The sequence below is a fragment of the Nyctibius grandis genome, chromosome 11, assembly GCF_013368605.1.
Source record: "Nyctibius grandis isolate bNycGra1 chromosome 11, bNycGra1.pri, whole genome shotgun sequence".
NCBI classification, from domain to species: Eukaryota; Metazoa; Chordata; class Aves; order Nyctibiiformes; family Nyctibiidae; genus Nyctibius; species Nyctibius grandis.
Window position 1 is genome coordinate 8056800 of NC_090668.1, and position 25339 is coordinate 8082138.

At 39.2% G+C, this 25339-nt stretch overlaps 2 protein-coding genes across 10 annotated transcripts in view; one reads left to right on the forward strand and one right to left on the reverse strand.

Moving 5' to 3' along the window:
* ACSBG1 (acyl-CoA synthetase bubblegum family member 1) overlaps window positions 1-8740 on the forward strand; it is a 35099-nt gene extending 26359 nt beyond the window's left edge. Inside the window, exons 8-14 of the mRNA XM_068410710.1 lie at window positions 830-1006; window positions 1514-1695; window positions 2766-2999; window positions 3566-3783; window positions 6350-6489; window positions 7469-7715; window positions 8395-8740. Coding sequence (XP_068266811.1) covers window positions 830-1006; window positions 1514-1695; window positions 2766-2999; window positions 3566-3783; window positions 6350-6489; window positions 7469-7715; window positions 8395-8471 — 1275 coding nt within the window. The 3' untranslated portion in view covers window positions 8472-8740. The remainder of the gene's footprint in view (window positions 1-829; window positions 1007-1513; window positions 1696-2765; window positions 3000-3565; window positions 3784-6349; window positions 6490-7468; window positions 7716-8394) is intronic.
* Window positions 805-24277, reverse strand: IDH3A (isocitrate dehydrogenase (NAD(+)) 3 catalytic subunit alpha). Of its 9 annotated transcripts, none has more exons than XR_011049008.1 (14): window positions 24144-24277; window positions 21833-21895; window positions 19933-20016; window positions 18476-18590; window positions 17724-17911; window positions 17336-17469; window positions 16557-16659; window positions 16414-16478; window positions 14170-14254; window positions 13529-13681; window positions 11516-11646; window positions 9402-9581; window positions 1314-1477; window positions 805-1227 (listed from the first exon to the last, which is right to left on the reverse strand). XR_011049008.1 is itself a non-coding variant. In XM_068410712.1 (12 exons), the coding sequence occupies exons 1-11, from the start codon at window positions 24168-24170 to the stop codon at window positions 11563-11565; spliced, it is 1101 nt and encodes a 366-aa protein (XP_068266813.1). In that variant the 5' UTR covers window positions 24171-24277; the 3' UTR covers window positions 5624-9581; window positions 11516-11562. The 9 variants fall into 9 exon arrangements, 2 of the variants coding, with proteins under 2 accessions (XP_068266813.1, XP_068266812.1); XR_011049012.1 differs by lacking the exon at window positions 1314-1477 and adding an exon at window positions 2395-2429 and having other exon boundaries at window positions 805-1107; XR_011049011.1 differs by lacking the exon at window positions 1314-1477 and adding an exon at window positions 2395-2466 and having other exon boundaries at window positions 805-1107.
* Between the last annotated feature and the right edge of the window lie 1062 nt (window positions 24278-25339).

Below are 25339 nucleotides of genomic sequence, written 5' to 3' on the forward strand. Positions count from 1 at the left end.
TTTTTTCTGTGCACAAATCTCTCTTCTTCCCCACTCATACCATCACATATATTTGTGGGTCTTCCATACGCTATATTGTGATAATGAAGATATGCATATTTAGCAACCTTGAACTGCATCTTCTGAGATAAAGCGGGAATTAAGAAGAAGGGGGGCAAACATCATACAGTTTCACTCAGAAGCCAAGCAGCACATCTTCAGAAATATTCATGTATGCAGTGCCACTCATGGAGGGGTTGGAGTGTCACTTGTGAACCACTGTGGTGAATATCCCAGAGGCTTCCAGAGGAGCAGAATACAGCTGCTACCTTCCTCATTAGTGCTTAGCCAGGTGATGATCAATACAAAACAATGAGCTTGTTGCTGATAATAAACTGTCCTTTGAGCTCACTGATCACAGAGTATTTATTATTCTTTCTTAGGTAAACATACAGACATAGCACTGGTGAAAAGTGCCTGCTTGATAGAAAATATGCACAGTAGGAGAGCTGCAAAAGAAGGGGCAGATCAATTTATTCCTTGTGCATCCAGCCTGTGGCTGCCCTGCTCAATATGTCACTAGTCCATGGGGAGTGTGTAGCGTTCATAGCCCAGTCAGGCAGTTACCTGCAAGTCTATGTTGCTGCTAAGTTCATCTTGCATTTGACTGTCCCCCAGGGAATTGACAGTCTGATGTGTTGTCCAAGTTTGCAATGTCTTCGGCAATTTCTGTGAGCACAGATTCTTCATATTTATATTATCATAGCATGAGGATCCTTAGTTTGTGTTAAAAGGAAAAAAGAAAAAAAACAACACTGTACCTAATGTGTTTTATTATTTATTTAAACAGATAACTTGGACATCGGCACATTGCAGCAGAGCAGGAGATATGCAACCTGCAGAGGTCCAGCAGGAGTCTATAGTCAGTTACCTCCCGCTCAGCCACATAGCTGCGCAGATACATGACCTGTGGACTGGAATCAAATGGGGAGAGCAAGTTTACTTTGCTGAGCCAGATGCTCTGAAGGTATCTGTCTTGTATTCCATCTAATTAAGCTTGCACTGCTTTTTAGAAAACATCCCAAGGACAGAATATGATCTTTGAAGAGATGCAGAAGATTGAGAGTCCTTTATTGGAAGAATTACGGAAAAATAAAATCTATTAGACTTGTGATCCAGTGCTCTAGACTCCAGTTGAAATGTATAATCCAGATCCATAAGCTTCTATTAAGGCAGAAGAATATGCATCTAAAGCAAAAGAAGTATAAGCAATTTTTGGAGGAAAGGGAGGCAGAAGGAACTAAACCACCCATGCGTTTTCCTTGTATACATACCTCCCCCCGATGTGTCAGAGCTGGTACATGTTGGTGCATTATGTCTGACTGTAGTAGGTTCAGCAGCCCTTCTTTATATCCTGCATGTTCAGTGCTGTCCTACATGTTAGCATTGCAAGATGCAGACTGCATCACCAAACCTCTTTATCACTGCTGTGGACCTTCTGCAATGTTTTGAAATAATTTAATTATTTTAACAGGGCAGCTTGATCAACACGCTAAAAGAAGTGCAGCCAACATCTCACATGGGAGTTCCCCGAGTATGGGAGAAAATCATGGAGAAATTAAAGGATGCTTCTGCTCAGTCAGGATTTATGAAGAAGAAAATGCTGTCATGGGCTATGTCACTTAGCTTAGAGAGAAACCTAAACTGCTCAAGCAGGTATGTATTATAACGAGTGAGATTTCCGTCAACTTGGAAGTAGCTATCTCCTTGTAATAAATTATGAAGCATCAGTGAGACTCTTCAGTGTAAATGGGTAAAATTTGGCCTGGCAATACAGCAAATATAATGCAAGAGGGAGGGTGTAGTTTTATTTACAGTAGGCTGATCTTAAACACAGGTGACTGTTAAAAGTGTCCCTCCGTCCTCGCTGAGAACATACTTCCACTAACATGTCCCTTAATTGTGTGTCTTCTGTGAATTGAACTGGTGAGTTTTCAGCTGGGAGAGTTCCCTGATGCAGTGCACCATGTGACTGCGCAAGTGCTAGTTACTGGTGTGAGGAAAGGGCATGAATTTGGAGGAGGTGTATGAGAGGGGGGAAATTCTGAGGGACAACCCAGACAGACTGGCTCATGACAGTTTGTGGTATGCACCATGTGAGCAAGAACATCTCATCTCCACACAGAAACTCAGGGACAACCTCTGCGAATTCTCTGAGTTCTAAGTACATTATATCTGTTCTGAATAACATTGGTGGTGTTCTCCATAAGATTGCCCAGATAAAGAATGTTGTATAAATTCAAATATTAACTTAATTCACAATTCTTTCCTGTTCCAAAGTTCTTTAGAGCATGACACAATGAAGTGTGAAATCACGTGCGGAAAATGATGTTCCAGAACATCGTGCAAGGATACTGCTTTGCTTGTCTGATCATTCAGCTTCTCAGGTCCTGCGGATTTTAGTGGTATAGGTTCTCAGAGACACATCTAGCTGATAAAGAATCAGGAATACATGAGCTTTGTTTTATACAATATGTTTTTATAGGTTCTTTATGTATTTGCAGTATTCAGACACTTCAAGAGCTGGAGTTCACTAGCAATGAAAGAAACTGAATGAATGAAACAAGGAGAAATATGTAACCCGTTCTTACTGCTGTAACTTCTGTCAACGCCCAAAACCAAATGGCAAATACATCTCTAAACAAAATCTGTGTCTGATTTTGTTTTGGAAATTACATAGGTTGCTCTGACTTACTGTCTCCTTCTCTTGTGTGTTTTGTACTCAGCAGTGATTTAAAGCAGTTCTGGACAAGGTTAGCAGACTACTTAGTGCTTGCAAAAATACGCAATGCACTGGGTTTTTCTTGCTGTCAGAAGCACTTTTCTGGTGCTGCTCCTCTCAATACAGAAACACTGTATTTCTTCTTGGGTCTGAACATCACCCTGTATGAGGCCTATGGGATGAGTGAGACCACAGGCCCACATTGCATGTCTGGGCCCTATGTTTACAGGCAGCACAGGTAATTTTACTTTTTTTTTTTCCAACATGGTATGTTTCATTATATCTATGAGAAGAGTATTTACTAAGTTCAGCAAAGATCTTATAACTTATTTTATTTTCCCTCAACTCATTGCCACGCTATTGTGACTCTGGGAAGCAAAATAACTTCCAGGTCAGAAGACGAACACATTGCCTCCATAGCATGCCAGACCAAGAGCACTGAAAGTGATCTACAGCATTACATGCAGAACACAGTTACTAAATCTGCCGTATATCCTAGCCCTGGCCCAGGGTAGGATAACTTTCAAATGCAAGACCTCAAATATAAAAGTGTTTTTATGCCTGACGATACAGAGGAGAAAAAAACAGGAAGCAGAGGGCAAGATAGACAGCCGAAAAGTGCTTAGATACTCTAACGTATCTGCCCTAGTGTATTAATATTACATAGCTTTCAAGCCAGTACAGCAGGGTGTTACAGTCACTAATAGTTTGATAGGTTCAGGGATTTGGCATGTTAGACATCTTATCAGTATTACGTTTAATATTTCTGTGCTCCTTATGTTTTTTTCTGCTCTTCTCCAATAGCTGTGGTAAACCAGTACCTGGCTGCAGAGTGAAATTAGTGGACAAAGATACAGAAGGCAATGGAGAAATCTGTTTCTGGGGAAGGACTGTTTTCATGGGTTATTTAAATATGGAAGACAAAACAAAAGAAGCCTTTGATGAGGACGGGTGGCTGCATTCTGGAGATTTAGGAAAACTAGACAAGGATGGCTTTCTCTATGTCACTGGAAGAATTAAAGGTAATAAGCAAAATCTTGCTCCATGTTTATGGTAACTGTTCTGTCACATGCTGGATGTGGCCCATCTAATTAAGTGTCTTTCCTCTAATGCCAGCAGCATTGGCCTAATAGGAAGGTAAAATAAACTCTCCTATGAGGAAACCATGGTGTGCCCTGTTCGGGAAAGGTTTCCCTCTAGTCTGTAATAAGTGGAGCTGATTCAGTTTCTACAATGAGGCTTTTTCTCTCCCAGACCTTTGTTCAGTATTAATTAGAATTAGTCATATAAAATAGTAATGCAGGTTTAATGTGTTTTCTTTGATTCTAATGATTTATTAAGCTGTCCAGTTTCCCTTTGGATCTTGCTAAATTGTCTTAATTGCACGTTAGAACGTTTAGACAGTAACGAGAGACAACCCTCTGTTATATAGACGTTGTTGCTGTAGGTCAGAGCGAGGTTCCTCTGATGCCTTAGGTGATGTGTTTGCAGAGACTAGTATTGAAGCTTGAGAGCAGAAGGGAAAGTTAAAGCTGAGGCAATAAACCTAGGTATTATTACAGTACACAGCTTGAAGTCGTGTGTGAGTAAGACTGTTCACTTGCTTACTTGGAAGCTTTTTTTCATGATACATATTCAGAGAGTGGGATTGGTCACAGTCAAGATGTAACTGAAGAAGATTTAAAAATTGAGTAACTATCATCTTAGAATATATGATGAATCACTAGGGAGATAAGATGGATGAGTGAATTTGTCATAGGATGACAGTGTCCTGTCAGGAATCGGGACTTAAGTAGATACTATTAATAACCTGCACCAAATGCAGCTGTCTTGATTTTAACTTGCTTTCTTGTCTGATTCATTTTCCTTTAGCATAGCAGTTAGCAACTCCTAGTCTCATTCTGTCATAACACTTGTGTTTCACTTACATCCACCTTGATGGCTGAACTAGTAACAGTTACTCTAAATTCCAGGACAGGTACACCATCTGGGATAAAACAACTGTCTGTCCAGTTTCACTAAAGTTTTAAATCCAAGTCCAAATAAGGTAAAATCTAATAGAAGGCAGTAAAGAAGCTTTTCTTGTAGTGACTGAAACAAGACTTCTTCCTCTGGTTCTGTGGGTCTTATGAGTTTTATGACTCATAAGCTGCAAAACACAAAGATGTAGCTAGAGAAGCCCATACAGGGGGAGTATTTGTAGAGGTGTGGAAAAAGTTGTTAACAATTATTACAGCTGTCTGGATCAGCTGGGAAAAAGCTGACATCTCAGACAATGAAAAACTAAGTGCCAGAGAGCTTGGTAGAGGATATAAGACAAAGACAGGACTAAAGCAAAAGGAGGGGGGAATGAAAGGGGAAAAAAAGACCTCTTCCAAGTTTGGACACACAACTAACTTTGGTATGTACCTGTGGTTTGACAGAAGTCTCTCGTTCTATAAACACTACCTGTGCTTCCTCAAATGTGTGGTGTGTTGAATAGGGAGAGAAACAACTTTTATAGTTATGAGATTAATGCCTATTCCATACCAGAAGGCTGAGTATAGGCTGCAAGTTATTTCTCATCATAGTTCTCATGGTAGGGCCCAAACCTGTGAGTGCTGAAAGGGTGCTGTATTCCCTTGACTGCATCTAAATTCTTCCAGTTTATCGCCGACAGGGAATCGGGTACCAACCTGATCCTTAATACATACCATCAGCTGCATTATTACACGAAGGACTGGTATACCATTTGTCTGCATTACTTGTTGAAGCATGTTCTGAAATGCTGTGGAGACTATTATTTGAGGACAGTGAGAAGTCACCAGTGTAATGAAAGCAGCGAGTTGGAATGTACTTAGATAATACTCAAATCTGCAATAATTCCAATGAATATATGTATTATACTTCCGAATGAACGCATTCGAATAAAAATGCACATTCCTTTATCAATAGAATAAGGTATCACTACCATTGTTTACAAACTTTAAAAATATTGAGATTCCAGTCTGTCATTATATTCCCCTCATGTCAAAAGTAGGGCAGGAATCACTACTTCCACTGCAAACTTCCTCTCTTAGATGGTGAATTCTCCCTCCTCACACTCCTCTCCCCCCTTCTTTCCATGTTGCTTTTATGGAGCCTTCCTGCAGTAGTAACTTGTTTTTGTCTGACCCCTCTTGGTGGCTTTAAGAATTAGTTTTAATCATGATGTTAACAATGAACTTGCTTTTTGGTGAGACAGCAACAGTAAAATAGAGAGTGAATCCTATGCTAATTTGGAAGAGATGACTGCTCATAGAAAAATTTCAGATTATGCAGCAGTGCCTTGAGAATAACTAATCTGTAACTGGATTGTGTAAAAATTATCTGGAGCAAATACGTAATACTGAGGGAGAACTGAGAACCTGAGCACATATTTGAAAAATACAGCATTTTTATTTTGAAGATAATTAATTAATGGGCTCTGTTCTCTTTGAAAACATTATCTTTGGAAAAAAAATCTCTGTTATTCTTTATGTTAGAATAAGAAAAGTGGGTGGATACAGACATTAACCTGATGTTTAGAATTTATTTGAATTTAACTAATAGCCTTTCTTTTTTGCCTAGATTTGATTATTACAGCTGGAGGTGAAAATGTGCCTCCAATTCCAATTGAAGATGCTGTTAAAAAAGAACTCCCAATTGTTAGTAATGCTATGGTGATCGGAGATAAAAAGAAGTTTTTGTCCATGTTGCTGACCCTAAAGGTACACCAGGTTTAATATTGATTTCAGTGAAATTATACACCTGCACCTAACAAAACAAGAAGAGAGGACATTAGTGGAAAAAAAATGTACAGCAACTACATACCAGATCCTGAGGGTCTAAGCTCCTCATGGTTAGATGATGTGCTAAACATCTATGTGTTTACTGCTGTTTCTCCTATATAATAAGGCCTATTTTTTAATTTAAATTCAAATTTTTAATTAAGAAATACTGGAAGAATGAGAAGTCTCTGTTACAGAGCACAATAATAGCTTCTATTCTTACAGACAAGCAAAGCCAACAAATGTTTCTGTTATGGGCAAAACCAGTTTCTAACAGAAACTTTCGAACATAAACATTTATCTACAATTGTTCTTTTCATATAACACAAGAAGGATAACTGTAGAACAAAATAATTAATAGCTTTGCAGTGGTATGCGCTTCAACTGAGAAATAACTTTTTTCTAAAACATTTGCACTTTACCTTCTGCATACATAACTAAAGAGTTGTTCACTATGTTTTCTCAAGTTGTTTATTTCAACAACTGATACTCCCTATCTACAGGTACAATAGAAATACTTATTTAAGAAGTCTAACTTCAAAGAATGCCTCTTTCTCAAGCTGTTTACATTACTCCACAGTAATTCAATTTAATGATGAGCTAAATGTTCCCCAATGGAGTAATTTTGAAAATATAGTAGAAATTCAAGGTCTATAGATAGACTTTATTGCCTGACTCATTGACACGTTTTAAGTCTGTTCATGTCATCTGCATATAAGCCCAAAATATTTGTATTTGGTAGCCAACTGGAAAGAAAAGCACTGTCATCTGTAGGTGTTTCTGATTTTTAAGGCTTACAGAATGTTTGGATGTTGATGCTGAGCCTTCTTGATTCTTACTAGTCAAGGAGGACCTGATCAGAGAAACTTTTAATGCTTTGTATGAGTAAGCTCATGATTCACTTCACTTGATATTTTAGAGTGTGCTGGACCCAGATACGTCTGATCCCACTGACATTCTCACTGAGCAAGCTAGAGACTTCTGCCAGAAGACTGGCAGTAAAGCCACTAAAGTATCGGAGGTTGTCGCTACAAGAGACCAGGCGATCTACCAGGCCATTCAGGAGGGAATCAACAAAGTCAACATGAATGCTACTAATAGGGTTCATTGTATTCAAAAATGGATAGTCCTGCCAAGAGATTTTTCCATTTCTGGGGGAGAACTAGGTAAGATTTACTGATTTATATTGAGGTATACACACACTAAAGAGGCTGCTGATCTAAGAGTACTCAAATACAGTTTTGTATGCCAAATTCTGGGTACAGCCACTAGAGGGAAAGGAAGAACAGTTATGCAGCATGTGTTAATAGAAAAATTGGAAGTTTTGCTGTGTACATATGTATCATTTACAAGTACAGCTCTATAGTTAAATTTCAGATTGCTTTGGGCAATTAAACAATCAATTTTGATTAATTACTTGTGCATTACACTATTAATAACTTCCAGTAATAATACTGAAAATTTCTCATTTAAAAAAAAAAAAAGAGAAGCAAGACTGAAGGCCTGACAACAGAGCCCCAAGCACATTACCAGTCTCTTAGAATAAACTGGGAATTTGTTTGAAAGCTTTCAAAAATATCATCCTTTTAATTATTTTTAATGAAAAAAGTAGCAGTAGTCAGTCATAACCCTCTTATCTGCAGCTCCCTTGGAAGTCCTCATGCTTATGTGGAGGCAACCTTACATACCACGCTTGCTTCTCCCTTTTAGCAGGTATCTACACTAAGGAGTGGGAGATGCTCTTCCAAATGGGCTCTCCAATAGAAAATCTTAGGAACCAAAGCTCAGGCAGTGTAGGAATTTTTGTTCCTATTTCTGCTGTTGTGACTAACTCCCTCTTTTAAGGTCCGACAATGAAGTTAAAACGGCTCACCGTGCTCAAGAAATACAAAAATGAAGTAGACTCCTTCTACAAAGAATAAGAAGTCTTTCATCCAAGCATTAAGAAAGATCTGTGAGCTAAAGAAAGTATCTCCTAATCAAAAGCATTAATGAAGATCTATGCTTGTTTTTGTTTTGTAGTCTAATGAACTGAACCACTAGAAAACTGCTGTATCAATTTCGTTGTTCCTGACACTCACCTGATCGTTTGTCCTCTTTTTATAGAAGCATCTACACACTGTGTCCATTTCCTAATACTGTTCTACTTTGAGCTAAATGATTAAGATTAAAAACATTCTCTTGTGTTGTATAAAGGGGGTATAACTAATTAATTCCTCTAGACTGAAACACAAAAAATTTTTATACAGTGATCTTCCTTTTTTTTTTTCTTTTGTTCTACAGGATGTTGCCTGTAGCTCATGATGTATTTTGGTAGATCAGTAGTTAGCAGTACTGCTTAGTGAAACTGTTACACCACTCCAGTGATAAAGGTAATGATTTAAAAAAAAAAAAAATCTAAAGGGTTGTTTTTTTCCCTCTCAGAGAAGAATTTCTTTTCGTTCACTAACACAACACTTCAGAACCTAAAGACACTCCTCTTCCATTTTTACACGGGCTAGAATTCAGACTCTTGTGAAAAAAGCAGCTCATAATTTCTTAAATCCATGTTGAAATAAGCATTACTATTTCTCCTAAAAACAAATAATCAAAAAAGTTTGGGGAATAGCTCACTAAGACTGAAAGAAATAAAGTAGCAAATACAGGAGCGCTCACATTAAAATGTTATTTAGAACAGAAACTTCTTTAAAATTGATTACAGCACTTTTTTTTTAAGCAAAAGAGTTGAGAAGCAATGTTTGTCAGTGTGTATCTGCATGTTTCAATATTCACATTGTACTAATTCTGACAAATGTGAGCTGCATTTCTTCTTCTCCATAGAAAAAATAAATCCTATTATGTGAAGGACATACCTGACAGAAAGTTGTCTAAAGGCTTTGCCGTTAGTAAGCCACTCTTCTTGATCAAAAAAATCATGCAGAATAGGATATTGTTCCCATGAAAGTTCCATTACCAGTCTTGTGCATCTTATAGACTTAAGATGTGTTGCAAGTATCAATAATTAGCTCAACATGTTAAGGCAAGATAGCAGCCTAGGATTATAAAAACAAAACAAGCAGTAAGACTTGGAAAAGTTTATTTTTCCCCATTTTGTGCGTAATGGTAACTCAGTTCGTTAACAATATAATCTAAAGGCAACAAGGAAGCAGCAGGTTGTAAAACACAGAAAGAAACATTGCCCTATTCACCAAAAGCACAGTGCATGAGGCATAAAGCTCATTGTCCCTCTTCCAGCATGTTGTTAGACGGCATCAAAAAGCTGGGATGCTTACTTTATAGAGCGACACTGGACGCTGTTACTCAAAATGTATTTTACTTCTGAAACAACCAGCTGAAAGTCTTCATAGAAAGTAACTAAATGGAGTAATATCTATTAACAGAATTAAGCTTTAAGAAGCCTGGTTCTAGCGGTAGGCATAATCCTGTGCTATAGTCATGGGTTTTAAAATACACATCTTCTTGTATGGTGTACTAATGGAAGCATACCTTAAGACATACAGATCAGAATGACTCATATGACGATCTGTATGTGACGAAGAAGAGAGGGAAGGGAGTTGCTTTTGTGCCCGTTAAGCTTAGTAAGCAGGAAAAAAGTAGTCTCAGATCCCCTTGAATAGGGATGAAATGTATTTCTGGAACATAGGCACCAGAGCCAAACCTGTTGTTCATGCTTTAAAAAAGCACTGCGGGTGAGCTTTCCCCAGTGACAAAAGTGCCCTTCTTCAAGAACAGACTCAAATTTATTGAAAAGTTTTAGAACTATTAAATTCTTTATGGAATTTCTATGAGGACTTTAAAATTGGTGATACTGAACTAGGTAAAGTGAGTTGAAATAGTACTGATGATGGGACTCATCGCATTTGATCTCTTTTAGTTAACAGCACAACAGCTGCTGTGAGGGCCCTCTACCAATTCTTAAAGCAAGAAGCATTAGTTGGAGTCTGATTTTTCTTAGAGGTGACAGACAGCCTTATCAGAGAGAGAGTGCAATTTTAAGAGAAGCTCAACAAGTATTTCTTCTTCTACGTAAGTTACCTTTACATTTATTATCAGTACAAAAACAGGAGGTGGATTCTAAGATGTCTTAATCCATTCAGGACTAATCCTTTACATTCAGAGTTCCTAGAATAAAGTTACTAGTTGATACAGTAAGACACTCTACAGTGTGCACTATGCATAAAAGTACAACACAAAGAGCATTCTAGCAGAAGTCATGAAGTATTTAGTATAAATTTGCAAAGTTAATACTTTCCCTTCACAATATACGGCAGAAGTGATTTTGTATAATTTACTCTCATTAGAACTGTGTTGTAAAGTGTGTTTCAGAGAGGAAAACTTGCAAGAATTATTTTGGTATATAGATTTGAAAAATAATTTTACTTCTCACCCCTTTCTGGTTAATGGTTGTGGGCTTTTTTACAATACACAAATAGATTAAGTCTCTAGAATTTTGTATTTCTTTATTCATGCCCTTGGAGGGCAAGGCTATATTTCATGAATCACCACAGTATCTAAAGTGTGTTTTTCATTGCTTTTAACATGAAATTGCTATTTTAAGTTATTTCAGACCCGTTTCTGTTTATGAAGGTTGTCTTGTGCTATTGTTAGGCTGAAAACCTATCTTTCAAATTTCAGTAAGATTAATAAAGTAGGTTTTAACCATTAAGGTGCTTTTACATTTCACTCATGCTGTTACTGGTTTATTTGCATAATTTTTCTTTGTGGAAAGTAAAAACCTCTAGTTGAAATGGAAAATGGTAGACAGTTACAGTGGCAATAAAAGAATTCACTTACATAAAAATGTTCACCAGATAGAAAAAAAAATAAATAAGACAAAGCACTTAGAAAAGTCCACTGAAAGCAGGCACAAGCATCATTTGTAGCCATCTGGACTAAATTTATTAATGGAGAGGCCCTAACAAAAAAGTTTGCTCCTTTAAGAGACAAGCAAACTATATGCACATACTTGTGCGATGTGTCCTTCAGAGTTACTACAAGTGGTATGAGAAAAGTTTAGTCTGTGTCCCGTACTCTGCGGCAGATCTCCTCTGTGAATTCCGAACACTTGGCACTACCTCCCAAGTCTTTTGTCAAGACCTAAAAGAAAGAATAAATAATATTACTAAAATGTTTCATGGGGTATGTTGTGTATAGATACTAAATAGGGGTAAGAGGGAACACATGAAGTTTGAGTTTTTCCGCATCCCATATAGCCTTCATCAATAAGGACTATGCAGGCTGAAGCAGGCAGGGAAAACTTGAGTATGAACATCAAGTAGTATGTTTTCAGATTTCAACATTATTTTATCTTAACTACAGGAAGAAAGTGCATTTGACCAAAGCTTTCCAAAGTCCCTTGGCCACATAAATACTTAACGATTGATTACACTGTTAAGTTTTCAATAAGAAGTTTGTCCTTTGGAATTAAAATTCAAATATGAAGGCACAGCACAAAAGCAACTAATTGAGAGTAATTCAGTAAGGTTTTTGGGTTTTGTTTTTTTTTTAAAGGAAACCCACACAGAAAAAGCACACATAGCTCTTCATGCTGCATGTTAACAGTTCTTTAAGTTTGCTTAGTTTAGTTAAGAGATGGAAAAATGCAGAGTTGAAAGAAACTTTTTCATCAAGTACAACTCCTGTCTGGCAGCATGAAGATAGTAAAATAAGTGGGCAACATTGTCCAGCCTAGCTAGATTAAAGCAGTCTAGGAGATAATTTAAAATCGTTAGTTTTTCCCTTACATAACACAGACACAGATCTTAATTAAATGGCTGGGGGGAAGGGAGGAAAGGCAGAAATAGCAAGCATGAGAGACAGTCAAGGTTACTATTTTAGGATCTTGTCATTTTAACTGCATTATGCTTTTTTCAATTTAAAAAGATGCTCCCCATTGTAAGCATATAATGACAACATTGTAAGTAACTAGTAAACAAGTAGCCATGTCACAAAACTTGCACTATGTTATCTTCTATAGAATTACTGACCTGCAGATGGAGGATTTCATTTCCAGAGCAGTAAATGGCAACTTTACAGGAGCACCTCTTTATTCACTTGTAAGTTTAGATTTTTTTTTTAACTGGCTCCTACGCACAGTAAGATAGCTGCAAACAGACCACTTATGAAATGATGACACCTTTTTTTTTTAAGCATGCTTGTTACTTTTAATTACAAAGCAGCTTCTTATGCTCCTGCCCAAGATAATAGAACCAGCATGGCTAACTGCTAATCCTCTTTAACTGCAGTCTTCAGCTATGTTTTGAAAGGGTGGAAGTCAAAGCAGATGACTGAACCAATAATGTTAAGAGCACAAAGTCAGGTTTCAGAGCATACATAAACCCTCCCAGGATATCCCATTTGAGCCTTGAATCTGGAGAGACTTACTGCCAAAGGCAAATCATATAGAATCTTAAGGAAAAATGTAAATACTGGATAAAAACTGTTCTTTTGAGTCCAAAAAGGAGTGAAAGCAGTTAGGTGGAAAAAAGAAAATAATTGAGCTGAAAAAATAGGAGCAGAAGTATTACAGTCAGGACTGAAATGCTATAAACTAAGTGGATGATTAAGCCTGTGAAGGGCAAATGAGTGTCCTTCACTTCAGGATCCAGATTTAAATATATATACTTTGTATGCATTATAAACTTTGCAAGTGAAATACCACTAGTTACTTAAACCTCTAATCTCCTTCATGAAAAACAGACATCCAGTTCTAGCTTTTAGAGTTAAGCAAGCTGTGGAAATGTAAGAGCATTACTGAGACACAAGGAATGCTACAGCCTGTCCTTATTACTGAGCTGGGCTGATTTAATGCCACCAAAGATAATATAATTACTATCAGAGAAGGATAGCGGCACTGCTCATGTGTCAGGCTAGCACAGCAGGTCATCCACTGTTCTGGTGTTCGTGTTCCAAGTTATTTTTTGTTGTGATAAGAGTATGGTTTTAATTCACTGCATTTATTTGCACACCCTCATATTACCTTTCCATCTTTAATTGTATTGAAGCAAGCTGTCTCAATTTTTGTGGCATGTTTGTGTAGTCCCATGTGACGCAACATCATTACAGCACTCAGAAGAAGGGCAGTTGGATTTGCCAAGTCTTTTCCTGCAATGTCTGGTGCCGTTCCATGAACCTAAAAATAAAAGTGAACCTATCTGTCACGATGTCAATATGCTGATTAAAATGTCCTAGGCAATTTGTTTGTATGCAAGCAACCTGAAACATAGTCCTCATGCACAAGCATGTGAAAATAGGCCTTACTGCACTGTGATAGAGTTTGTGGAAAGGAGATAGGAAAGACCAGAACAATTCAGTTCAAAGGTATCAGAAAGGGGGAACTAGGTCACCTAATATCTCCTGGGTGTGCCCCTTAAGTTCTGTTTCACAGAGGGTATTTATCTTATGAAAAAGGGGAAAAACAAAGTGTCAGTAAAAGGACATGCAAAAAACTACGTGTAATACAAACTTTAACTACTCTGGGTAAAGCTTCAGCATCTTCACAGTAAAAAATAGCTTTATGGAGAACTTAGTTAAATGACAACCACATTCTATGTCATGGAAAAGTTCTAGATTCTCAAGTTGAGACAAAGTAGTTATTACTACTTGCATAAGAAGACTTACTGATTCAAAAATGGCAACTCCATTAGCACCAATATTTCCACTTGGTGTTACTCCAAGACCCCCAATCAGTCCAGCACACAAGTCACTGGGGAAAAAAAAATAAAACAAAACCAAAAAACCCACAAGTTTTTCCAAGTAGATTTGCCTCTCTGCAAGGTATTGAAATATTTTTGTTTCTCATTTTATTGCAACAATAACTTGTTTTATATACCCACACAGTCTGAGAATGATAATGGGAAAGAATAGATGCTGTTAGCCACTCGTACTCCATTGGAACATGTGAAAATTTGTAGAACTACTATCAGGAGACAATTTAATAAAGGAAAATAAAAAGGAACTTCCAAATGCTAGAATAAAGCTGATTAAGACACAGGCACAACAAACGGTACTCAAAGCACAGAATACCTGTAGAAGTCTCAAAAAGTAGCAAAAATTGTCATGTACAGTTCCCTGTAACTCTCCGGAAGTCTTTCCTCTGAAGAGGCCACAGAACTACTTTTCATATGTAAAGTCCTTCTAAAAAATGTGGAAGAATTTTGCTCAGGTAGATGAATTACTAGTAGTTTTAAAGTTTATTGCATGTAGCTTAAGGAACATGTTCCAAGTGACACCAGACTAGCTTTCCCCGTCTCTTTACTGAACAGCCCTGAGTCACAAGCCTGACATTAGCAGATCATCAGACATAAGCAATTTCCATTTAGTTTTCTCCAAAATTAACATGGGGAAGGATAAACCAGCTGTGCCTATAGTCATCATGCTGTACCCTCAAAGCTGAACATACTGATAAACAAGGCTCTTAAAACTCTGATATTTCAGCATACTGTTTTATTGCCTACAATTTAGCTAATCAAGGACTAACAAGCAGAAAAGTTTGGATGACCTTGCAGAACAGTACTTTAAGTTTAAGCTAAAATAAACCAATTAGCTTTATACAGTCTGGGAAAAACATTGATGCAGTCTATATTTGTCACTGTAGGTATTTAATGCTTCAAGATAAGAGATTTCCTTCTGTACCTATTTAGTCCAAGAAACCTGTTGTTCATGCTTTAAAAAAGCACTGCGGGTGAGCTTTCCCCAGTGACAAAAGTGCCCTTCTTCAAGAACAGACTCAAATTTATTGAAAAGTTTTAGAACTATTAAATTCTTTATGGAATTTCTATGAGGACTTTAAAATTGGTGATACTGAACTAGGTAAAGTGAGTTGAAATAGTACTGATGATGGGACTCATCACATTTGATCTCTTTTAGTTAACAGCACAACAGCTGCTGTGAGGGCCCTATGGACTCCTCTACCAATTCTTAAAGCAAGAAGCATTAGTTGGAGTCTGATTTTTCTTAGAGGTGACAGACAGCCTTATCAGAGAGAGAGTGCAATTTTAAGAGAAGCTCAACAAGTATTTCTTCTTCTACGTAAGTGACCTTTACATTTATTATCAGTACAAAAACAGGAGGTGGATTCTAAGATGTAAATCATCGCTGAACTTTTAAATGAATTCAGGCTATTTTCTCAATCTCTCCTTAGAGGTGCAAGGAGAAGCTATGTTATGTAATATTAAAAGTTCAGATTAAGATACTTAATTTTACACACAGTATTTAATTGAATTGACACTCTACCTAAGCATTTTAGAGAATGGAAAATGTGTGCTGATGCATTTTGCCTTCAAGACATCAAATATCTCTAGCATTAATGTTATTCAAATATGAAATTTAATTTGAAGATAAGGAAAAAATACAATACATAAAACAAGAGCTGGTAGGATATTAAGAGGCCACACATTTCATTCTTTAGTGACTATGCAGGATCATTTAGCTGTATGGCTAGCTTGCTGTAAACATTATGGTCCCACAGTCATCTTACACAATCTATTTTAGTGCTTAAGATTAAAAAGTTTTTCCCTGATATCTAATTAAGCATTCTTTATTACAATTTAAGCCATTAAATTCTTCACACATTGGGAGTAATTTCTCTTCTGCCCCATCTGAACAATATTTATAGCCTCCATAGCAGAAACTTTTTTTTTAAATAAGAAGCACATTCTCATCATATAGCCCTGGCCAACAATATATTAATAATTGAAGTGTAATACCACCATCCTTTCTTCCCATTTAAAGTCTGATTTATAAAGTTTTAAACTCTTGGATGCATAAAATCATCACCCATCTGGCTAGCATATAACCTGAATAAGTGTTTGGAAAGTGACATTATTTTACATGTTGGGTTAGTTTAAATTAAAATCTCCATACCTGAGGATGTCACCATACAAGTTTGGCATAACAAGCACATCAAATTGTGATGGATCTTGAACCATCTAGAAAGAAGTATATTTTCATTAAGGTTAAGAATTCAAACTAAAATATAACCACAATTAAAACATATAAATACTCACATTCAGACACACAGTATCCAGATACATTTCATTAAATTTAATATCTTTACAGTTTTCTGCTGCCTCCCTGCATTTTCTCAAGAAAAGCCCATCAGACATTCTCCTGCAATTAAATAAGCAAGAGAATATTGCAGTTATTGTAAGTAAGCAATACTGAAGATAAAGAAAACTGCATGCAACAGAGGATTACATAAAAATATTAGTGTAGAAACTTAATTTGTGACTAATTATACCTTATGTTACACATAAATAATATTTTAAATACATTACAGTTGGAGAAGTTATGCCTTTTAAATTTCCTCCTAAAATATTTTTGTATCAGTAGTTTAACAGGCATATATTAATTCTCAGAATGACTCATATTCATTTACCTAAAGGCTTACTGAGTTTGTAAAGGTGGTGTCACATAGTATCACACATTATGACTCAGTTCAGTACCAAGTGGCTTGGAAACTGTAAAAGACAGTAGCCATTTTCATCCTCAGTTTTAAAATTCATTTTCCTAGTTGAAGGCTGTTTTTAAAATAAGAACTTTGCAAGGAAAGTCACAGGATTACTACAAACTTACTAATAAAAACACTAGTAGGTAATTATTACAGCCCTATCAATACTGCATCAGTTTTGCCCATGTTACTTAGGAGGCATTTACTGTACTTGTTGCCCATTTTACTTACTCCCAGTAGCATCAACAGAAGTTATATATTTGAGGAAGATTTTAAAAGTTATTTATAATTAAATGCATATTACTATTATTTTCTCAAAAAGAAGTGTCAACATACATAATATTTGCCTTGTGCACAGCAGTAACGTGGCTTCTCTGATTATTTCTGGCATACTCAAAAGCAAATTCTGCAATACGCTTGCTAGCTTCTTCTGTGATCAGCTTGATACTTTGCACAACACCTTCAACAATCTGAAAGACAGTTGCATTGACAGTAAAAGTGTAAGCTCATTTTTCAAGTCACTAGTATGAATGTTTGGATCAAAGTAGTAGAATTCGAGTGAAGCAGTCTCGATGATACATTTCACAATAAAATAACTTTTTTATGGGTAGCAAACTTAGAAAACACCATCCAACCCCTTAGTACTAGGCTACCGAGCTGGGCAAAGTTATCATTCATGAAACACAGAAAACGCGCCAGAAAGGCACCGCTCCCAGCAACGTACCACATGCTCAATTCCACTGTATTCGCCTTCCGTGTTCTCTCGAATTGTGACAATGTTCACATCTGTATATGGGGTTTTGTACCCTTCAATTGAGACACACGGACGCACATTTGCATAAAGGTCAAAGGTTTTACGCAGAAGCAGATTCATTGATGGGTGCCCTGCAGCAATTGGGGTCTTTAAAGGCCCTGAAGACAAAAAAATACAAGAATGAATGAGAAGATAAACCCCTCCATGAATCTGAGAGGTGAAACTCTAGGTAAAGTCCTACACTTACAGGGGATCTCCAAATTCCTACTTAACCCTTATGCTGAAATGCCACGGGAATTCTCTGTGCTCTCAAGAGTGCTACACAGTGATATTAATCAGCTGTTTAAAGGCCAAACTGCAACCCTTACATGGAATAGGAGGTTTTACAAAAGGTTTTCACTGAAAGCAACATAGAAAGATACTACTCATTAGGAATATAGTTCTCGCATACTATTGTACATCAACTGCATTAGAAATGCATTCTGCACAGAGTCCAAAGGTCGGTATGTTGTTACCGCATATATACAAGAGATATACCTGCCTTTAACGTATTTCCTAGAAGATCTATGAGTTACAGCTTTGGAATGAAGGACTGGTACAGACTACCTGACAGGCTGTCCCCTATCATTAGCCATTTTATTGTGCTACAGATGGACTTTGACTTTAAATCAGACTCTCAATAAAAACATTATTGAATATCTTTATATTAACGCCTAAAGTACCTTTTAATCCCATTTTGTTTTTATCCATGGATTCTTTGGCATCTGGAGGTATCATCCACTTCCCTCCTGGTCCTTGGATAGCTGTAACATTCCTCTCTTCCCACTGAATAGGAGCCTAAACACATTTACTCTATGTTAACTTAAATATCATAACTTTTGCTTCAAGCTTTAACTTCCCTTTCACAAAAAGGTGCCTAAGGAATTTTGTCCAGGCCCTCCTAAACAATTTTACTTTGGTGAGTGAGAGAAAGCATGAGATGTTTGAACTCAAAAATAATCAATTTTTTAAAAATGTAATTAAGTGAAAATTAAATAGTATGAGCAACATACCATCATAAACTAGACTATCACAAGATCCCTCCTAGGCATCATATACACAGAAATCATTAGAATTGCAATATCCACCCTACTTCTTTCAAGCTCTTAGAGCTGTTGAGTTCCTTGTATGCAAGAGACAAGACATCTGAAAACTGAATTCACTGAGAACTCATCATCCATACTGCCTGGAAGACAGTACATAACATAGATACATATCTGTTATCTAACTGAAAATCTGCAAATGTTCCACAATGCTTTCTGAATTTGCATTCACTACGGAATCTTCTAAGTGGAGACAGGCTGCCACCCATTCATTTCATCAGGAGGGACCATAAAGGAAAAGATACAAGGGCTTTCATAAGCAAACAGAACCAATCTAAGCGTAACATACTACAGAATCCCCTTTAAAACAAACAAATCTGATTAAGTATTACAAACATGCACTCACAAACTTAGATGTTACTCCCCCACACCTCCTGCTTGACTCCCCAGAAACAACCAAACCCATTACAAGGTTTTCATATGTAATTAAAGAGAACTTCACATTTTCCAAATCTAAGTCGGATAGTTGTAATAGAAAGGTAATATGCCTTGGTGCTGTTACTAATGTGGAACAATGTAATAGGCATCTTTCCTGACAAATTCTGGTGAGGTTCCTCAGACAGGTAGTAAAACAGTTCTTGGATATACTTAGTTTTCTTATCACTTAAGTGAATGTGTTTGGCAGTGCTGCAGTTTGATTTCTAATAAGCCAGTCCTTTCACACACACTTTCATCTGCACTGGAAGTCACAATGAATGAAAGAACATCCTCTGTAAATTGCCCAGGATTGCTGCATCAACAAGACAATTTCACATGATATATTGAGTTCATTTTTCCAAAAATTATACACAGCATTTGCTCGCAACTCTCTACTCCTCTGCCAGCTAACAAACTCTGCCAGTTTCAAACGCTGCCTTGATATTGCAATCCTATCTTTTATTAGCTGAAGCTTCAGACTCTTTCTATTGTCAAGAAGTTTTAGTAGCTTAAACATGACTTGATCTTTTGGAAGTTAAAGAGAAAACATTTTAATATGCCTAGTTAATACTTGTTGTAGTTAAACTTACAACGCTTACAGCAAGACAAATACGACTTACTTTGGCAGCATCAAAGATCTTCATGACAGCAGCAGAAATTTCAGGTCCTATGCCATCTCCTGGGATTAAAGTTACTGTTTGTAGCTAGGTAAAGAAATATCAGTATTACAACAAATGAATGCTTGTTTTCTATGTAGAAAACACTTCCATGTGTTGTAGGAACCAAGTAACTACTAGAAAAGAAAAGAAAGTTTCAGGTACCAAATATTCACCATGAAGAATAGCAGTATTGGACAGAAGTGAGAATGACTAGCTCGCTTTCTAAGGGAGCACGCAAACGTTTTGAGAGAATTGTTTAAAAATCTGTCTACTATCCCTATTTCAAAACACAGAGGTTTAACCTGAAAGGCAGGTTTGTGCTCAGTACTCCTTGAAATGAATGATCTCAGCGTGCTTTCTTCTTGAAATCTGGAGAGGAGATAACATTACCTAGTTATGGCTCTGTTACCCATGTGTCTCCAGTATTATCAACATGCTGCATAATACTGACACATGCTAGAAAAGATTAAATTTATGAAAAGCTACATTCACCTTAAAAAAAATCTCATGCATATCTAAACTTCTCAAGTGACTTCCTAAAAACCTCAGAACCATTTTTAACAATACAAAGTTATTTTCCTCCCGTAACATTCTCAGTCTTGTTTCTTTTATCATCATCAAACAGATGAAATAATTGCACAGCACAGGATCACTGAGTAACAGGGGAAGAAAGTACTCTGCTTTGATTAAAAAAAATAAATTAGGATCACTATTCTAATCTTAAGTGCCCCAGCTCTTTTTGTTTTATTCAAAGATTTTCAACAGTTTTCTAAGGGCTCATTATTACCTACAAAAAAGGCAGCGCAGATACAGCATTATTTGCTAAACCCCAATTAAAATCAACTCACAAGATATGTTTCCATCCTTCTGCACACAAAATATTCAGAATTTCAATATATATTGAGCATTTTTTTAACTAATTTGAGCCAAAGAAACTCACTGTGCAGAAAAGCAGCAGAGCTTCAGATAAAAGAATGCTGCTGTGGAGCAAGCACATAACTGATGGAATGCCCCAAGATTAGTTTTGTGCTGTCTTGCGTTGTTGCTTCACAGCAGAGCAGGACTCCGCCTGAGCCAGAGAATGTTTCATCCGAAACAGTAACGTGGTATAAACAGAACCAGAGGTGCCTCACCTGCTAAATCTTTTTATGCTGTATAAGATATGAGCGACCCTTCAGTTTATTTTCTAGCTGTTCTACCTGCTGTTCTACAAAACTTATAATTAAAAGCCAGAGGTCTCCTTTAAAATTAAGTGTTGCTTAAGGGTGAACGCAGTGGTGCTGAGTCCTGCTTCTGCCTGAGCAGTTTTCAGGGCCGCCTTCACTGAAAAAAAAGGCCCGTGGACACTTCAAACACATATGCATAAAGAAGGTAAAACATCTACAAGGAAATACACAATCTGTGTCTAAAATACTTTAAAGAGGGCCTTGAAAAGGCGGAACTTTGGAGGCAAGGTATTCTAAAAGCAGCAGTAAAGTAAATCTGGTGCTTGGAGGAAAGTCTGCAAAATAAAGAAAATGAGAAGCTTCTCGACAGTCTTTCTACTTTGCCCAGTATTTGCCCATTTCCAGATGAGTTTCAGAAGACTGGCTTATGTCCATATTTTGTGAAAAGTTTTCATGCCACTTCTGTCTTTTGCTAGAGCCTTTTGTGTTATCACTTACGCTTTAATATGCAATTGCCAAAGACAGTAATTAACCAATATAAATCCAGCATGGCATTAAGAGCATCTATGTTCACTTATTTAGGCCTTATTTTTTGACAATGTAAAAATAACAACAGCAATCTTATAAAAGTAAATTTCTGAACCCCTTTCTTGAGAAGCTTCTTAAAAGAAAAAAAATGGTACTGTTATACTCACAGCATTACCAAAACTTCTGGTCACCTGTTTTTGGTTTTTGAAAGCACCTAGCAATCGAGAAACCTGCAAGAACATAAACCAGAAAGATGCTATTTTACTACACAAATGGGATTTTAAAAAGTTAACAAATTGCAGGAAATTTGCATTTTAAAATCATATTGCTTTAAATTTACCTCAAAGTAGTATAAAAATCCAAATGCAACAAGAGTAACTAGCGCTTTGCCAAGTTGCTCTCTAACATTCTGTGCACTAACAGCTCGTGTGGGTATTCTTAGCACAAGATAAACCCAGGACAGACAGGCTTCGAAGTGCGACACACACCCCCGTCTTGCCTGGGGGTGAGGGGACTGCACACCCACCCAGTCCTTACCTACTACACGTTTGAAAAAAGGCTGTGGTAACTCTAACTAAATAGATGATATGCTAAGGATTAAGATTCGTGGAAAGCAAAGTGAAAAATCAAACACTTCACTGACAGCTGGATGGACAGCGTCTTTACGCATTTTAGGTGATGTTTCCAAAACTACTTTGCGTTAGCGTCACTTCTTCCATTCCAACTGTGGTGAATTTTGTTCTTCCACCTTTTACATCTGTAGGTTTTGTACTGTTGCCTCCTGTGTGCCTGACAGTTTTTAAAAAGCATAATTGAAATGCACAGTAAAGACAAAATTCACCATAGCGACAAGTCTACACAGCACAGTCAAAGATTTACGCTTTGTAATATCTGAATATTCCACACTGGCATTAAGCTTCAAAACTGGGATGATATCTCAGCTTGAGCTCTTGCCTAGCTGAGCGCCACGGACAAAATCCCCAATCATATCAGTATCAATAACTTAACTGCAGAAAAATCACAGCCTCCCAATCTTACCCTCTAGGATTTTTCATGCCTCTATGACTTAAGAGTCAGAAGACTTCTAAGTGTAAACAGACTTACACTGCTTTAGTTCTACCATACTCAGGTCTGCAGTCTGGCCAGAGCTATCACGCCAGATAGGAATGTATCTGACAATTTGTATTCCTCTCCTGTCCAATTCGTATTTGTTATCTCCCACCTTTCCTGACATGTATGCTTGCACGTAGCCGTATGGCAAAAGGGACAAACTATGTTGGCACTAACAGAAACAACCAAAAACAATATAATTCTCATGTATATTGTAATGAATGCTGTGGGAGAAGTAATTTAAGCTAGAATTTATTTTTACTTGTAACCCAACATGAAACGTACAAGGTCATTGCAACAGGCAAGCAATGTTTACCATAGCAAGCCATATATTCAAGGCAGCAGCTGGAGCAATAAATGAAAAGGTGAATTGACTACACAAGTGTAAGTGCCCTCATGGTACAGTTCCCGCGTACAGAGTCAGGATTCACATTCCAGAGTAGCCCTGGAAAGAGAACAGTCTGTCTTGCCAGAAATCATGGGCTTGGCACATTACACTTAAGCTCCACACCTGTAACACTAGCAGAGAATCAAGCTAAACAAAATTGATCCATTCTGACCTGAAAGTCATAAGTCGTGATTAACTCCTGACAGTTCTTCCCTGTTTCAGCAGATATGTGAAGTGGGGCTGCCTCCATGACTTAGCCCCCAACAGGCTATCGTTAAAAGGCGCAAAGGAAATTTCATTTACTCGAGGCAAAAAAGCAGCAGCATCTCCGTGAGAGCCCCAGGACCAACGGCTGCGTTTCAGAGCAGTTCAGAGCCAGCAAGCCCCGAAGGGCAGGCAGCGGGCCGGAAAGCAGGCAGCACCCCGTGAGTGCACCTTCCCCCAGGAGACCCGCAATGACGGGTATCGCGGGCTCTTGTCAGAAATGGTGTTTTTAACCGCTACCGTTCCTAAGCCGCGCACGGTTAGTCCCGCACAGGGGGAGCTCCCAGCAGGCGCACCCCGGGATCGCCCGGGGCTTGCCGAGGGCTGACCGCCTCCGCGGCCTGTCTGCGGCGAGCCGCCATGCCGATGCGGTGACCTCTACGGCGCGACCTCCCCGTCGGGCCGCTCCCCCCGCCCCGGGTGCCCGCGGGCCGCTGCGGCCGTTTGAGTAACGGCCTGCTGGGGACCCTTCCCACCGCCACCCCGGGAGTCCGGCCCAGGGAGCAGGGTGAAGAGACCGGCGCCGCGGGGCCGCCATCCGGCCGCGAGCCCTGCGGCCCTCCGCCCCCCGGGAGCGCTGCCAGGGCCCGACGGCACCGCGACCTTGCGGCGGTCGGCCCCCCGCGGCGACACCGCCTCAGGCGCCACCGAGCCGCGGCCAAGGTCACAGGTGCGCCCCGGGCGGCCGGGGAAGGGGTCTGTCCCTCCGCGCTTACCGTAGGCATCCACACGGCTGCAGCCATGATGCTCCCACACACGGCGGCTCGTCAAGGCCCGAGAGCGCCCGCCTCGAGACCGGAACCGGCGCGCGGAGAGCAGCACGCGCCGCCCCCGCAGCCAGGAGGCCCCGCCCCCGCGGCCAGGAGGCCCCGCCCCCGGGGAGCCTGTGGCTGAGGCGGCGCTGAGGCGGCCGTCAGCTTCCCGCCCACCCGCTTCCCGCCCGCCGGTACCCCGGGCTGAGGGCTCGGCGGCAGGGCCGGTCTGAGCCTCCCTCCTCATCCCGCCCTGGTGGCGGGGATGCCCCCGTCCCTCTGCGCCCCGGCGGTGCCGCCCAGGCCTGTGTGGCGGGAAACATCCCCCTTCTTCCCCGCGTCGGTCCGCTGAGGGCGGTGCGCGGGCTCCCGCGCCGCGCTGAGGTACCGCGGGGAGCGCCCGGCAGCTGGGTGTCACCGGCCCGGCCAGACACCCCCTGGCTGCCCCGGGAGGCCCGGCGGAGGTGCTGCCGGAGAGCCGTCGCTCGTAGCGGTGCCTGAGGTGCCGGGCTGGGCTCAGCCCGGTGCCGCCGGAGGAGGGAGTCCGGCGGAGAGCCGCAGGGAGCCGTGGGTGCGGTGTCTGAGGAGGTGCCGTTACGGCATCTACATGGCGACAAACAAAAGCACTTTTCCAAGCGGCCTCCAGTTTTGAAGCATTTGATACTTTTATAAAATCTCAGCTTCCAGAATTGGGTCGTTTACAGGAAACAAGTAATTGTTAAAAGCGAACAGTGTCGGGTATTTGTTGCAGCAGAGAAAAATGCGTTTTAAAGTGTCAAAAAAAGCTGTTGAAGTAGGGGCAGTTTAAGATTTGTATTTGCCTTTATTTTTGTAGGTACTTGTTTTCTTATTTTTAAAAGTGTTGATCGAACACAAGTTCGAGGGGTGCACTTAAACTGTGCTGTGGGAGGCCCCAAGCTGTGGCATGTCCCTTCCTGAGCAGCATACGGCAAGGGGGACAACACTGCCCTTACAATGATAAATAAGAATGGAGCTACCTTAAAGTCCCAGCTATCTTAAAGCAGTTAAGAAATGCTTATTCTTCTCTATGCTTAAGGGTGGTAAGGTAGCTGGGGATGTTCTTGAGAGTGAAGCACCAAGCTTATTTTCCTGCCTGTGCAATGGTGATAATACTTCTGCCTTCTGTATGATCTGCTTAG